The sequence below is a fragment of the Dreissena polymorpha genome, chromosome 2 (genome assembly GCF_020536995.1).
Source record: "Dreissena polymorpha isolate Duluth1 chromosome 2, UMN_Dpol_1.0, whole genome shotgun sequence".
Classification (NCBI taxonomy): Eukaryota; Metazoa; Mollusca; class Bivalvia; order Myida; family Dreissenidae; genus Dreissena; species Dreissena polymorpha.
In genome coordinates this window covers 5148331-5165783 of record NC_068356.1, presented here as the reverse complement: position 1 = coordinate 5165783, position 17453 = coordinate 5148331, and the positions used below count along the sequence as shown (strand labels likewise).

Sequence of the window (17453 nt, the reverse complement as noted above, 5' to 3'; positions counted from 1 at the left end):
AACGCAACGGTGTTAATATACATTTAGCTCAAATAAATAAAAAGATAAAAAAAAAAACACATAAAAACGAGAACATACTGAAGCCATGATTTATTTTGACGTTATACCTAGTTTACATGTATACGTTACAGCTATGCTATTTTACAGGAAATTACCGATATTTCCATTAATTAATGAACATGTTGTTCAATATATATATTTATAAAAATAAATCGTTCGTTGTTACTTTAGTCAAACAAATGTAAAATATTTGACTTACTTCATTTATTTTCATTTAAACATAAATGAACTATTTCAGTTGTGAGCGGTAGCGAGCAACTAATCGTAGAGGCAGTTTTGCAAGTCAGTCGGCTGTTAGCTACGCTAGGAACGATAACCACTTCCTGTTTATACTTCACAACTTCCAGTGGTGAAGTATAAACTGGCAGTGGTCATCGTTCCTAGTTAAGATACAGGTTGTCTGTACCAGTGCTGAAGACAGCCTGTATGTAATCAAAAGTGTTTAAGAGCTTGTGCGATGATATTGGCCAGTCTAGTGTTATAATAGCTTGTGCGACGACATTGGCCACTTTATCATTGAAATCTGTACATATTGGCTGCCTTCAGGGAAAACGGGGCTTAATGCATGCCAAATACGATTAGCCTGTGTACTTTGATTAGCCTGTGCAATGCGCACAAGCTAGTCAGTGACGACACTTTCTGATTTTATGGTGTGTTCCGTTTAAAGAGAGTCTGGTACTGGGATGACAATTAATGCACTGCCAATTGTGAAAAAAGAGACATATTGTTGTTATTTTGTCTAAGTTATCTCTATAACATAAATATGAGGATAAACAGTGCATACACATCTCGACCTGTTTTTTAAGACACACTCTTTATAAATTTGAATGGGTTATATCAAACTTGCGATATAAAAAGCTATAACATAATTTTGAAAACTGAGTTGCGTCTAAGATTATGCAATAGCGAACAACTTCAATGCCTTCGTCGCTTTGATAATTCCTATTATGGTTTATATTGCAAATGCTTTTCATCAGCATATAAAACTGTACGGACATTAAACAAATAAGCAAGTGCAAACTACTAGTGAAAACGTAGCGTAAAACAGAAATCAAGAGCAGTTTAGAAAACACATTACGAAAAATGAAAGCAAACATGTAAACATGAACACAACATCATATAACTTATGCTTGATGTGTACTGGTTTTCAGAGTAAACCCTTGTTAATGACATGTTGCTTATAAAGTCTATTTTAACCAGGTGAACGCCGGGACATGGCCCTCTGATGCCCCATTCCATACATCCATGCAACGAGTCTAGGGGTTTCATAAAGCTTTTTAACGAGTGTTTGCCATCTAAGTCTATCAAAAACATGTTATAACCCCGGGATCATGATTTGAACAAACTGAGTAGATGATCATCAGAGCTACAGCTCTATTCGAAAAATATTTCGTATAATATTACACAGTTGAGCTAAAATTACTTACAATTTTGAATGCGACGTGTTGTCCAAAATAGTAACCGAAACATACAAGGAGGAAACTGTTATCGTCTGATTTTGATCCAATGACTTATTTGTAAGAACTGTTGTTATCTGAAAGTAATAACAAAATAAGTGCTGGGTAATATATATATATATAGACGAATATAGACGAATGTTTAAAATAATCAGAAAGAAATATCTACTTGCAGTGAATATCTAGTTATGGTTTGTGTAAACATTTGTATTTGGATGAAACGTATTGTAAATGTAAAACAAGCATCTAGTAATTGTAATTTCATTTTGCGATGTTAAACTATGCTTCGAGCCTTAACCCAATTTGGGTCTTCTATGAATGCATAGCTTGAAATGTTCATGACTTAGACACTTACTTGAGACGTCAAGAAAGACTTTATGACTGATTGATTCATCTCCCCATCTTGTGCTTCCCAAATAAATGTGATGTTTCCTAAATAAGTGTGGTTGCCTGTTAATTGAAAAATTATCAACAATAAATTATACGACATAAGAAAATCAAAAGAATTATCATAAAATACATCATGTTGTAAAACTTAATTGCAAGTGTAGAGTTTCACATTCAACATATGCATCTGCGCTTTAACTATACCACTAATCAGGTAAAAAAGAAAGGTGTTATGTTTAATTGATGTTCAAATAAAAATTGATCAAAATCAAATACTTCGTATTGTTAGATGGGAATCGTTAGCTGCATCATCAATACAAAAATACCATAGAAACTAGCTTAGCACTAACCTTGACATCGGAACACAGGATATTCCGGTGTACCAACCGACATCCAGAGTCTATCCTCGGGACATGTACAATTCCAGGACCCATATAAATTGTAACACGAGAAGCCATGAACGCATCGTTCATTTTTCGTTTTATTCGTATCGAATAATTGACATTCGTCTATGTCTAAAGTGAACATTCCACTAAGTGAGGATACTTTTTTGTGTCATATAGTAAACTAAACTTAAAAATGGAAGAAAGTACCCCGTTCGTGTTATTAGTTCTGAAACTGTTTCAATTATTTACGCCTATTCTTTAACTACCGCAATGTATCATACGTATAATTTGACAAAAGCTTAAGAAACCTTTACTCAATTAAAAAAGAAAACAGGATTTTACCTTCACAAATTTTGCTTTTGCTAGAACTGGGCTTATGGTAACCAAAGTTGCAGTCACAGTCATAGTAATCTTGAGTGATATTTCTATTGACACAGTGTGTGCTTTGTTCATGACAATCCGTGCGCTTCGGGACAACATCACACAGGCCACCTTCTTCCGCTGAAATACAACGACAAATAAATAATGTCTTTGTTTATATCCCGTTTCCTAATTACTTGCTTTAAATGTTAAATTTGACAAATTAAAGGTATTAAGGTATTGAATGTTTAAGTTTTTCATTTCTCTTAAAGTCCGTATTAATGCTGATAATATAAACAAAAAGTCATGTTCCGTATGTTGAAGAAATGGCAATTCACTATCGTCCCGATAAACATCAAAATGATTGATATTACATTTAATGAGTCATCCATACCGATTGTAAAATCGACATTATGGCCCACTTACGAGGTTTTATGTGCACAGTTGAAGATTTTCCGAGATGTGTTGAATTCAGCGAAATGTCTTTGTTTTTCAAAGTGTCAAGAAAACCCGCAATAGCAGGTAAACTGAGAGTAGAGTTCAGGTGTAAAATGAAATCCAAATGGAAAGTTGTAGTCCTGTTTAAATCATAAAATGGACAGATGTTGATCTGAATACCAGCGTATATGATCTTACAAATAAACATGTAAATATTCAAAGATTGACAAACAACTTTCAAATCATTAACATACGCAAACAACCTTTACCCTTTTTTAACAACGAGTGGGTTTTATTTGCAAAATGGTTGAATGTCCGTACTTGGTTGGAAGTTACGTACACATGCTTTAACATGTTTTAACATACGCCACATATGTAAAGGCATGGACACACTACACTCTCTGCAAATTTAATTTAATACATTGGCGTGACCTCAAAAAAGAGACATAATGATACTAATTCTGATCGAAAATCATCTTCAGAAAAGATGTTGTTTACGTAATAACCTCATATTGATATCAGACAATTATTAGTTATGGTCCTCTTTGGTGCACAAAAAGCTTGATTGTAAAAAAGAAATGTGAACTTACGTCATGAATATCTGGTAGATTTCAATGGCTAAGAAATAGTCCGTTCCTCTTAAGTATTTACTAAACTATAGAACAGAAATGCAGAATATTTTCAATTTTTGTCGCAAGGAAGGCACATTTCAAATTTATACAAATGTTTCACAACACCAGGAATGTAACCATATGACATTATTTGAAATAAATAAATTGTAATACATTATTTTACAATTATCTAATCGTGGTATTTCAAATCGCCTACGAAATTATGTCCATCAGGTCGCCCTGTAGATAAGCAAAATACCAGCCATTGGGTATTTAATCATAACAACACGTTTGGTTTTACCTGAGACGAACAACCTTTAATCACTTTGGTGCGCCATACTTTTACACACATAAATGGCATAAAACACGTTTATTACGGATAACATGAAATTGAAACTTACAATGTTCGAAGTAGACAGTATTCCAGCCTGAAGAGTTGCATTTGTTTGCGTAGGCGCTTGTGTCGAAACGTATTCAAGATATCCAAAGTACATTTTACCAACTACAATGTGATTGCCACACTGGTTAAAATATACATCTTAAAGAAAACTGTCATACAATGCAAAAGCTCGATAGTCTGCATTATATAAATTGGCGGAATATAACAGTCTGTTATTACAATTCATAGGTAAAATATTTAAGAATAATAACACACAACGCCTATCGTATTCAAAGTTGTCCCAACATCTTAAAGTTTACGGTCTGCCACATTATTATTATTTTATATCAGACGTACGAATACAAAAAACGATCTTTTATTTTGCCATGAACAACAAAAATCTTTGGACATTGTGGTATGACTATGTGGTAAATATAAGCCGAATTTGAATCTTGTATATGAATTATAAGGATGTATTATTGTTTGCAATTCCTTGAAATGGAACAGGATTGTTCCGTTTGATTACCGGAATTACAGTCCTTTCCCAGTGATACCGTTGACAAGTCATTTTTCTTGATAGTGGAGCACGCATTAAGCCTCAGTGACTGCATGCAGACACCCGATGTACATAGAAACCTTACATGCTGATTACCCATGTCGATAGGGGTTTAAAAAAAGCATAAATTGGGAATTTTCCAAATTTTTAATTTTTATTTTTAGCGAATCATTATTTAATTTAGTAAAGATGTTGATTCATGTAAAGTGTGTTTGATTTGCAATATTGTGTGTTTAGTTGTGTGGTATACTCCTTAAAAGTCCATTGTCAGTGATACTTATTTTCGAGATATTCTTAATCTTAATAACTTTACAATGATGCAGTACCCCATCATACAGAATAAACTTGTTGACTATGAGGTTAGAACCTTTTTCATTGAAAGGTCGCAGCTGAGAGTATAGCAGGGCTACATTTATTTTTCGCAACCAAAAAAGGTAAGATTGCAAATAAGAGAGAATGGTGCCATTGCTGAGCTTGGTATCCTATGTAAATTGTTAACACTACATTTAAAAGGAAATAACTATTATTGTTGATGAAACCAGAGTTGTTAAACCCCTTTGTCGTACAATTAGAGCTTGCCACAATCTTGACAACATGAACCAGACGCCACATGTCTCAATATAGAGCACATAACTATATTATGCACATCTTAACGTTGGATTTTAACGCGAAAGCTGAGGATTGACATATAAAGGACAATTCATGCACGTTTGAATGTTTTGCGTTGACAACAAGTTTGACAAATTTGAATACGCGGAGATTCATATGAACTAGAATAAAATAAAATGCATACATGCATATAATACAGTTAAGAAAACTAATAAGTTTGTCTATCATAATTTTTTCAAGAATTATTGTTTGAGAGAGAATTAAATCGCGAAGTTCTATAAATCTGTAACGTCCTGTGGGATGCGGGAGACGCATTTCGGAACATTTCGCGCGGCTTCGATGGCATGCGCAGCATTCAAATTGAGTTTACATCTTTATGCTATAAATCGCTAACGGAAAGAACAAATATTCTTTTGAACGACCCAACGAATTTTAACGTAAAACCGAGGACGTTCTTCACATTTGTTTCGTAACAAATGGTAACGAATTGCAATTCCTATAAATATGAAACAAATCAACATAGTTTTTGGGAGAAATTCGTCGAATATATCACGTAACCCCATATGGATTTGAGGATGAGTAAGTGATTTGCTACGAAATAACACATATACACACTGTTTATGAAATATCATTATGTTTATCAACAGACCATAGAAATTAAGATTTAAGCAATATACCGAGCAGGAATTCTGTTTGAAGGTAAGGATTCAGCGTGTATTTACAAAAAGTGTACACAATTAAGCTAAAAGTGTTGATTTCCAAATACTACCTTACCTATAGGAGTGCATTCGGCGTCTGGGGTGTTCTTAGTATATCCCGCATCGCAAACGCATGTGTAATGGCCAGGAATGTTCATACAAGTTTCCTTAGATTTTGGGCAATAAACTTTTCCCGAGGTACATTCATCAACATCTAGAATAACATTCCACATATCACTGGCGTATATAAATTTTAGGCATTACCAATGTCGTTACAGACAAAGCCGTGTTTAAATTCTATGGATGGACGAAACAAGTTTGACATTAGTCAATATACAGTTGTTATATTTCAATATAATAAAACGCACTATGTTAATCTTGTTTAAATATCAACTGAAATGTACAGGTACAGTTTTAGCAAAACCTGTTTTCACATACAAAAATATGCAAACAATAACAACGAATAATGACACCTTTGTCATCTACGCGTATAAAAACACACTTTTTGAAATGCATTTAGACGTTATTTCGTAATATAATAATAATTAAAGCGTTTGGCTTTCAGCATTATGTTGAGCTGTTTTACTTTCTTCAGGCATAAAATAGAAGTTTTTTAGTGTAATTTTTGTTAAGTTTGTGGTCGTAGAAATATATATTGACATCCGTAATACGACTCTCATGAGTCTTGTTTGTTAATAACTATACCTTGAAATAAAATGCGGTCATTCGTAAAAACCAACAAATACTATTTTTTTCTTAGTTAAAATATCAATACAATCTATGGTGCATTAAACGAATACAATTAGCCCCGCAGTAAATCTGATTTTTGATTTAACCTTGTAAAGCGCATGCGCAGAAAAACGGAGGCAGAAATGTGCCATCTAACGGATTGTTTCGACAAAAGTTAAAATGAAGGTAGCCATTACTATTAAACTTAATAGAAAATAGATCAACTATAAATATATAGAACTACCTGAACATGTGTGGTTATCGGTGGTTAAAGTGTATCCATCGTGACACGAACAATTATATGAACCAACCAAATTGTTACATATGTGGTCGCAGTGGTATTTTTTGGTATCATTGCATTCATTTAAGTCTGGAAGACAACGATAATAAATTGCAGTTCAATAGAACAATGTTTACAGATACATATTTTTTATTGAATATTTAAGATGACCTTGTAATCCTTATAATCATAAGATGTAATATATTATTAATATATGTGATTTTAAATTAGCACATTAATGTTATAGCAATTATTAAAATTTATTTATTACGAGATATGTAAATGTTTTAATGCATGCTGTAGTTCATGCTTCATTATGCTTAATAAATCGTGTACCAAAATTGATTTCTTTTTAACATTGATGCACATTAATTTTGTGTCGCAGAACGTAACCGACAGTTGCGGTTTAGTTTTTGAGAAAAACTATCCATTTAATGTTTATAAAGTATTTTCATTCCTAATGGTCATGTACTTGGCATAGATCACGGTTGTAAATCTCTAAATCATTTACAAAAATCCTGATACATTATAAAATACCTACGAACTTACCAAGACATGTCTGGTTGGATTTGCCTGGTGTTGGATCATACCACCCATCCGGGCAAGGAGCACACGGACTTCCATCATATGTGTTGTTATTACATTGTTCCGGCTTATAACAGTTGTATTCTACGCAGGGATATGACTGGATTTGACAGAAATACCCAATCCAATATTTATTTTTACAGCTGCATTCTGCAGTATCTGAAAGCATCAACGTTTTCATAACATGTTTGTTACATAAAATATGTATAACGTAAGAAGCAAGTTATGATGTGTTTTAAGCATACACATCGGTAATGGCTCAATGTTTGATGCCCCTGAAGGAGAAAATATAGTGATTGCACTGTTCGTCTATCCGTCCGTCTGTATGTCCGTCTGTTTGTCCGTCCGTTGGTCTGTCTGTCACACTTTGGGATTAGGGTTCGAAAAATGCTCATAACTTCTATGTCGCTTCAGATGTAACATTCATATTTGGTTTGCATGTGTATATGGACAAGGCCTTTCCATATGCACACACATTTTGACCCTTTTGACCTTGACCTTAGGGTCCGCGTTTAGGTTTCAAAAAATGCGTTTATTTTTCGAAAAATGCTCGTTACTTCTATCAAAGGGTTTATTGGGGGGCATATGTCATCCTATGGAGACAGCTCTTGTTTTCGATTTATTTTACACGATACAATGCGCATGCGTAAGCGCCGTAGTTTGAAAAAAAATAAGTGGAGTAAAAATATTATATTTAATTAGTAATAAACATTGTAAACAATTATTGAAATGTGAAAGTATATGGGAAGTGAGTGTACACTTGTTCTGCGGATTATACATGCCTAAAAAGCGAAAAAACAGTTCACTTGGGCCAGTTCAAGTACAAACACAAAATAGAAAGAGTACACGTTCAAAATGCAATATGGCGGAAAGTAGGAGTTGTCACCTAAGGACCAGCGACATCTACACCTGCTAACGCGATTCAATCGCCACAGATAAACGGTTCATTTTTGCATGCAAGTCAATCGTTCAATACAATGTCACCGCAGCCATGTAACAATAACAATAACAGTAATTTTGCACAGTGGTCAATTTCAGAACATGGCTTCACCGTGATATGGACACTTCAATATGCCAACCACTCCCAATGTTATTTATTCACAGCACAATACATATTTACCACAGTGCTAAACATGCTTTTGAGCAAGATGGGCGCACGAGAATGTACCACGGAATATCGCCATTGTGTAGGTAGCCCAAAAGGCGATATATCGTTGTAAATATCGCGTGTCGCTTCGTGTATCGTGCAAAATATCGTGTGTCGCTTCGTGTATCGCGCAAAATATCGTGTGTCGCTTAGAGTATCGCTCAAATTAATCTCTAAATCCGTTGATGGATTACAATCGTCCCTGCACAATTCGCTTGAGTATTGTACGAAATGGAATATAACTATCAATGTCGACATTAGACACAAATTGTCTTTCATGAAGGCAGATTAAAAAAGGGGATATGAGGAGATCATGGGGAAGCAAGGGTTAGGCGAGATGAACGACAACGGGGAGAGATTCGCCGACCTGTGCGCAACAAATAACCTGGTCATCGGAGGAAGTGTTTTCCATCACAGCAGAAACACATGGCTACTTGAGTGTCACCAGTCCTGTCAACGGAGAACCAGATTGACCACTTGTGCATCGCAAGAATGTTTCGTCGCTCTCTTCAGGATGTACGTGTAAAGCAAGGAGCAGACGTGACTTCGGACCATCATCTCCTTTTCACCCGATTGAAAATAAAGCTGAAGAAGGGTTGGACAAGGGGGCTCAGCCAACACCAACGGTACAACACTGAAAGACACCTGGAAGCAAGAAGAGTTCAAGGTCACTCTCCAACAAGTTCCAGGTCCTAGAGGAGCTGCTTGAAGGGACGATAGAGCAGAAGTGGAAAGAAGCAGTGACTTCAACATGCCAAAAAGTACTGGGCTCCAAGTCTTACACCCACAAGGAGTCGATATCAGCAGAGACGCTTATGAATGTTGCGGAAAGACGAAAAAAGAAGGCAAGTGTAAACAGCAGCAGAACACGAGCCGTAAAAGTGAAAACACATGAAGAGTACACCGAAGCAAATAGGAGCGTCAAGCGAAGTATTAGAGAAGACAAGCGGAACTACCTAGAGACGTTTGAAACAGAGGTGGAAGTGGCAGCCTATCAGAACAGAACTATAGATCTGTACTCCATCACCAAAAATTAGCAGGAACATTTGCCGAGCCTGAGAGGCCAGTAAGGGACAAACATGGAGGAGTAATAACAGATGATGAAAGGCAAATAGAGTTGGATTGAGCACTTCCAGGAGCTACTCAACAGGCCAGCTCCTGCAAACCCACCGGAGATTTTGCCAGCTACAAGCGATCTGCCAATCAAATGCTGCACTCCCACAAAGGAAGAGATCAGCAGCGACATCAAGCCATTGAAGAACGGCAAATCTGCAGGACCTGACAGCATTCCGACAAAAGCGCTTAAGGCTAACGTGGGGACCACTGTGGAGTTACTACACCCGCTCTTCAGCAAGATATGGGAAGAAGAAGAAATTCCAACAGAGTGGAAGAGGGTTACCTCATCAAGCTTCCCAAGAAAGGCGACCTCGTCTCCTGCTTCAACTATCGAGGAATCACACTGTTTTCCATCCCAGGAAAGGTGTTTAATCGCATTCTGCTGAACCGAATGAAAGACGCAGTAGACCCGCATCTCCGTGACCAACAAGCAGCTCCTGAAAGGAGAGATCGTGCACAGATCAGATCACATTTTTTAGCATAATTATTGAACAATCCCTGGAGAGGAATTCGCCGTTGTATGTCAACTTCATTGACTATGAAAAGGCGTTCGACAGCGTTGACCGGGAGTCCCTCTTGAGACTTCTGAGACACTACGGAGTGCCAGAAAAGATCACCAACATCATCAGGAAGTCTTATGAAGGAATTACCTGCAGAATTGTTCATGGCAGACAGCTCACGGATGCCTTTGAAGTGAGAAACGGCGTGAGACAAGGCTGCTTACTCTCACCTTTTCTGTTCCTGCTGATCATAGACTGGGTAATGAAGACATCAACGGAGCAGGAGCGGAACGGAATTCAGTGGAAACTTTGGAAACAGTTGGAAGACCTCGACTTTGCCGATGATTTGGCTCTTCTCTCCCACACCCAACAACATATGCAGGAAAAGACAAACATGGTAGCAGACAACTCAGCTAGACTGGGTCTCGCCATCCACAGAGGGAAGAGCAAGGTGTTAAGGACCAACGCATCCAACAACACACCCATCACAGTCCAAGGTGAGGCGTTGGAGGAGGTGGACAGCTTCACCTTTCTAGGCAGCATTCTGGAAAACCAGGAGGAACTGATGCAGATGTCAGAACCCGCATCGGTAAAGCACGAGCAGCCTTCCATCAGCTGAAGAACATCTGGGGATCCAGCACAATTGGCAACCACCAAGATTAGACGCTTCAATACCATCGTGAAGCCACTACTCCTCTATGGAGCAGAAACCTGGAGAACCACTGTCACCACCATACAGATAATACAGGTCTTCATCAACACCTGCCTCAAGAAGACTCTCAAGATCCGCTGGCCAGACAACATCTCCAACGAAGAATTAGGGAGAAGAACAAACCAGCAGCCAGTTGAAGAAGACATCATTCAGAGACATTGGCGATGGATAGGCCACACCCTTCGCAAGTCTGCATCCAATACGACAAGGCAATCCCTAACATGAAACCCCCAAGGGAAATTGAAGAGAGGGCGGCCTAGAAACACCTGGCGCCGTGACCTGGATGCATATGCTATGCAGATGGGCCAAATCTGGGGGCAGCTGGAGAGACTTGCCGAGAACCGAGACGCCTGGAAGAAGCTGGTTGGTGGCCTATGTCCCAGATAGGACCACAGGCGAAGATGAGATGATAATGAAAATATTGAGCGAGTCCACGCTAATTCTGCAAATGGCTTTTAAATGTGAAAGCTTCTACAAATTTTAATGCTTTGCATGCTGAAATTGGTAGATACCCGATGTATATATGTCGATATTTACGAGTAGTTAAATATTTCCAAAAATTGTTCAACGAAAAATCGTCCAACTGTACTTTAAGCAATATTTTTCGTAGACAATGTAAAGAAGCATGTGATTACCCGCACTCAAAGTCATGAGCATCAAACGTTCGAAAACGTTTTTAAGAGTCAGGTTTAAATTACGTGTGAATATATCCAGAATCTGTTCTTGTTAACATCTTTATTGTGATGTTTCGCAATAGATTACATGATTTGTTTATTTCAAAATGGCGAGCTGGTGTTAATGACACTTCATCACTATTTCTTTACAAGGAGTGAAACCCATCTTTGAAAGATCCATTTCTTAGACAATATTCAAATTCTAAATTTAGAAACATAATAGCAAAATTAAGACTTCTCATGTTATATTTATAGAAACTGGTAGGCATAAAAAATTCCAAGAAATGAAAGAATTTGTAAATTATGCCCACTTAATGAAATTGAAGATGAGTACCATTTTGTTTTGATATGCCCTTTGTAATTTTATGATAATTTTAGAAATGCACTTATACCTGATGTTTACAGAAGAAGACCAAGTATGTTTAAATTTTTACAATTATTGAATAAGACCAGAAAATCTATACTGATACGTCTTGCTAATTTCTGTGTAAAAGCATTTAAACTTCGAGGCGAAAATATATAGATATTTTTTTCCTCAGAATTGAAATTTTGTATATATTATCTGACCGCATTATTTTTCTCAATCAAATCCGGATTAACATCCATTAACATTGTTAAAAAATAATAACGAGCCTTCTCTTACATATTACATTCTCACAAAAATCATATACATGTATTAGTAAAAATGAATATACAAAATTGTTGTTATTTTGACGCATTAGTTTTTATTAGTATGTATAATTGCTGTATAGTTATATTAACGATGAGCTGTATATGTTTAAGTCGTAAATAAACTATCTGTTCATTTCTGTTATTTATTATTCTATACACTGATTTTATTGCGCGACATAAAATGTCAAAACAGAGTTGCCATGAAGTAAACCTTATAGTTGAGAAACTCCAATACCTAGAAACCGAATGGATTGCTCATATTATGTATAATGCATTTTTAACAAAGATCACTGAAGACACAATCATGGTCCAATTTTATGTTTACAAAATGCTCATACAAATTGTTATTTTTACGCATGAGTATTAATTAGTATTTATTATTGCTGTATAGTTATATTAACGATGAGCTGTATATGTTTAAGTTTGCTCTGTTTTGTGTTTTATTTTCTATACACCGATTGTATTGAGCAACATAAAATGTCAAAGCAGAGTTGCCATGAAGTAAACCTTATAGTTGAGAAACTCGAGTACCAAGAAACCGAATGGATTGCTCATATTATTTATAATGCATTTTCAACAAAGATCACTGAATACACAATCATGATCCAATTCAATGTTCACAAAATCGTACTTCAAATTTGAATTCAAATTCAGTTTATGTGTTTAAAAGCTAGTGTGTTATGTAATTTCATAAAACTCACAGATATTTAACCACGAAAATCTAAGACTTCCATCCGCTCATCATAGTGTGTTATTGAGCAATTGCTTATATATGAACTCACAATAAATACTTTATTTCAATGTCTCGGACGACAGAAACATGATTATAGGAGTGCTTTTCTCAATATAAATATTTATTTTTATGTAAATTTAGTTTCTATACCAACCAATCATTTTAAAGATTAACTAGGTTTATAACAATCGAGAAGAAAAAAGTTGCAGTGCGGTTAAAAAATAATCAACGTTATTATACGCACAGTAGGAGTAACACCCGGTGTTTGTCTTATATTGATTACGTAGTGGTCTTAAAGATGGGAACAGTTCATAAATTAATTCTATTATTCCTTTATTGCATGTTTGCTTTGTGATTTCTTGATGTACCCGATCTATAGCTGATGAATTGGCAGATTTTATGTCATACTTTGACATTTAATGTATGGACTTTTTTCCAGAAACAAGTTACGACATTGATAATGTAATAATTAAAACAATACACCAACACAGAATTGGTTTCAGGGACTTTTACTTAGAATATATAAACAGTTAAATAATAAATTATATATTAAATTCACTATTGTATACAGACAAGTATCTTTGTTTTCGACCATGCGTATAGCAGAAGTGGTATTATACCATATTTATTGTATCTCACACCTTCGGCAAACTGCGGACATATAACGCTCTCTGTTTAAAATGACTGTATCGAGTGGAATGTTTGCACAATAAAATTGACGTAAATACGGATCATAACTGCATCAATACTACTGGCTTATACAGTTGATAGATATGTGCATGTTACATTCGCATGTATATTCACAGTTTCTATCGGGTCTTAACGTGTGGCGAAATCTGCGTACATGCAACGACTGCATTTATATTTATGTTTTAGTTTAATATTTGTGAAAATAAGTATTAATAATTGTGTAAGAATATAAACCATGTAAAATCTTAGAATAATTTGTAAATGGATTCAATTATGGAAATAAACTTGCATTGTGGCTCTTCTGCAGATCACAGTATTTGGAAAACATAAAATAAATGATACTTGCTGTTATTGTATAACGAAAAGCACGCATATGTGTATGATAGAGATAATTGTGTGAAGTAATTGGGCGTGAAACCTTTACAAAAATGTACTTATTTTATAATTATATATTTATCAAATAGAACTATCGCAAGCATTTATGCGTAAGTTTGTTAGATAATTTGTGTACAAATATACCTCACATAAAATTAACGCACATATTGAGGCATTAAACAAATCTTGCCTTTCTCTGCATATGATAATGTTCGTGTGTTTTAATGAAAAAAATAAATAATCGTTTTAAACAAATAGATCCCTTTTTATTTAACCATCATCGTTGGTTTGGAATTTGCACTCTTCTGGTTCTTCGCAGCCACAATAATACAATTTAACTTCGTGATTGCCTGTCATGTTGTACTGGTCATATACAATAAACCGGAGTGTTCTAGTTTTGCTCTCTCTTAAAGCAGCGCCCACATTCCAATTAAAACTGCCACCTAAAACAATGAAAGTATCATCATAAGTTTCAGATGCATGTGAATAAATATAGTCTGTATATATACACACTAATAATAAGAGTATTTACTGTTTGTGCATGGCACTCGCACGTTCTACACAGTCAAGAATCCGCGAGCACTAGTTGATAAGACCCTTATCACATGAATTTCACTGAACAATTCTCTATATAAAATGCTTTGTTATGTAGCTAATGAAAATATGTATGTAGCTAAAAATATTAACATTAAAAAAACATTACTGGAACTATAGTTAACTGGATATGCATCACATGGTCTGACATTACAATAAACATACGATCATGCATTTCTGTCGGTAGAGAAATTATGTATGACATGTATCATGTTACAGCAAATGTGTAAAACAAACAAACCGGTTAGTGTCATTTCATTCAGCATCGGTACGATCTCAAACCGGAGACCTTGCATATATTCATCCCATACGTGCTCCAATAAATTTATACTCAAAGAGGTGTTTTGATAAATCAGCATGGTTGAATTCGACATTGTCGTCAGAAATTCAGGGGACTTGTTTACTATAAAAGAATATTGCATAAAGTCAAACGCTTATTTTAAAATAATCGAACATCTTACATTCAGAATAATAAATACACAAATATGATTTGAAAGTACGTAAACACTTGTGTTGTTTTTACTTAAACCTTATTCCCACTGTCACTCAAATGCAGGCGTTGTAAAGAGATCAAATAAAAGAATATTGCTCTGCTTACGCCACATAAAATAAATCTTGTCCTAATTACAACATTAACTGAACTGTTTTATAAACAAACAGAACTGCAAAATTACTGTGAATCGATATAAATGACATACATTTCCTCAGTAATTCGTCTCGTTGTCGAACTACCTCGTCATGTATGATATTTCCAAGAGTAATATTGCATGTCCTTGCAATGATGAGCATACAGTCCCTGTTGGTTTGATTATCCCAGGTATTAAGACAGGTTCTCTCAAAAGCGTCAACATCGGCTCCATAACACTTCTCAAACAAAGCGGTTTTATTGTCAAGGAGATCTTCAAGAAATCGGGGTTTGGAATACGTGTTGTAGAAGCTGAAGTTTCCACCATTTCCTCCGGTAAAATTATAAATGAAATTGGACTCATCACGATTGTTCCTAATTGACCCTGGAAGGAAAACACCTGAAATTACTTAAATAACTTGAAATACAAAGTAACTATTGATAATTAATAACTCCTATTCCTCAATTGAATTGATTAGCTTATTAATGAAGAAAAACATTCTTCACACAATAATATAATCGAAATCTTAAACGTTACCATGAACATCATCTATTTAAAACGCAAAAGAAGAAAATCGACGTGACAATCAACTCGAAATCGCAATGCGATACAAGACACTGCACAACGACACACACGATTTCGAAATGTGAATGCCTGCTTGTTGCTTCTGATTTTGGCTAGCAATTTTGAGAAGCAAAAGTCATTGAGTTGGTCGAGCGCTCTGTTGCATATTAGAAAGCGGCTTGTCAATTTCAATTTCCCAATAGTATATATTGTATACATTAAGGCCATTTAGTTCATTGATTTTTAACATTAACTGGTAAATAGATTGTTTAATACATTGTTTTGCGAACGGCCGTGTCATAAATTAATTTATAGTTACTTAGTTTGAGAACAACTGTGTACTCTAATGTCGGTTGCAGCGCACATACTACAAATACCTCAAACTGACGGCAGTATTAAATGAAAATTAGTTGAAACGGGATTTGATCCAAAGCTATAAATGTTGATTCCGTACACAATGGTAATAGAAGTTTAAAACAAAGATTGTCCATACGATACTTACAGGACTCGCCGTAGTCAAACATGTCATGCTCGCTCGCATTACATGGGTATATTGTTCCATTTTCTGAGAAATACTTTTCTTCTTGAACATTTCCTGCCAGGCCTGTCATATCAGCAAGTGCTGGGTTTGCCGTTACCTTAATGTTCATGAATCCCTTTTCCGTGGAAATTTCCTGAGAATTAATGCTTGAAGTTTAGCTCAGTAACATTTGAAAGAATGATTTTATAAAGTAAGTTAAACATTTTCGGTCAGGTAATTGCCCGCAGTAATTGAGATTTGCGATTTAGATTTGCTTCCATTAAAATTACTCTTCAATACGTTGTTTCCATAGAACCTAGTACCCTTTTAATTTCACCGGTTTCAATGTGGATTTGTTTTTATGGAAAAGATCACCATTTTAAACGATTTCTGTGTGTTTTAAAAAGAGAAGCGTGGAAACAAACGAACTGGTACTCACCACTTTCATACCGTTTAATTTTAGTTTTATAGGTATTATATTAAATCCATTGGAAGGTGACACCAGACAGAACAACTGAAAACCATATGTTATCTGAGGAGGGCCTCTTGTGCAGGGTTGTAGTGGCTCCCAAAGAGTTCCATTTTCAAAGAACAAAGACAGCTTGTTATTGGATCGGTTCAATTCTACTTGAATGGAGTCGTTATTGATACGATTCTGTAAAATGTATTATATATATTTAAGAAAATATAGCGATGTAGATAAAACTGGATCATCGTGTATCAATGAATCAATTTGTTCAACCATGCTCGATGTTTATATTAACACGTAACAATCATAATGAAAGAATAAACTGTACAATGTTATTGATATATTTTAGAAAACATAACATTATCGGTGAAACAGTATGACTGTAAATATTGTAATATATTATTTCACACATGTTCGCTGTTTATATTTAAAAAAACCAAGCTCAATGGAAGAATAACCTGAAAAATTAAATGATATATGTTAGAAAACATAGCGACGTCGGTAGATTTATATCTTTGTTTATAAT

At 35.3% G+C, this 17453-nt stretch overlaps 1 protein-coding gene across 3 annotated transcripts in view; it reads right to left on the bottom strand.

The window, feature by feature from the left end:
- LOC127865674 (uncharacterized) overlaps nt 1–17453 on the bottom strand; it is a 323557-nt gene that overhangs the window by 290994 nt on the left and 15110 nt on the right. For 2 of the 3 annotated variants that reach the window (XR_008042729.1, XM_052405592.1), the window contains exons 6-20: nt 16898–17113; nt 16441–16612; nt 15447–15758; nt 14990–15151; nt 14430–14597; nt 7500–7694; nt 6915–7040; nt 6018–6155; nt 4101–4201; nt 3679–3743; nt 3077–3228; nt 2633–2791; nt 2255–2419; nt 1873–1967; nt 1488–1594 (exon numbers count right to left, since the gene is read on the bottom strand). Coding sequence is in view for 2 of the 3 variants with exons in the window: in XM_052405592.1 (XP_052261552.1) it covers nt 1488–1594; nt 1873–1967; nt 2255–2419; nt 2633–2791; nt 3077–3228; nt 3679–3743; nt 4101–4201; nt 6018–6155; nt 6915–7040; nt 7500–7694; nt 14430–14597; nt 14990–15151; nt 15447–15758; nt 16441–16612; nt 16898–17113 (2333 nt within the window). In the remaining variant the exon portion in view is untranslated. Of the gene's footprint in view, nt 1–1487; nt 1595–1872; nt 1968–2254; nt 2420–2632; nt 2792–3076; nt 3229–3678; nt 3744–4100; nt 4202–6017; nt 6156–6914; nt 7041–7499; nt 7695–14429; nt 14598–14989; nt 15152–15446; nt 15759–16440; nt 16613–16897; nt 17114–17453 lie in introns of those variants that run through there. The other variant, XM_052405593.1, reaches the window with a different exon arrangement.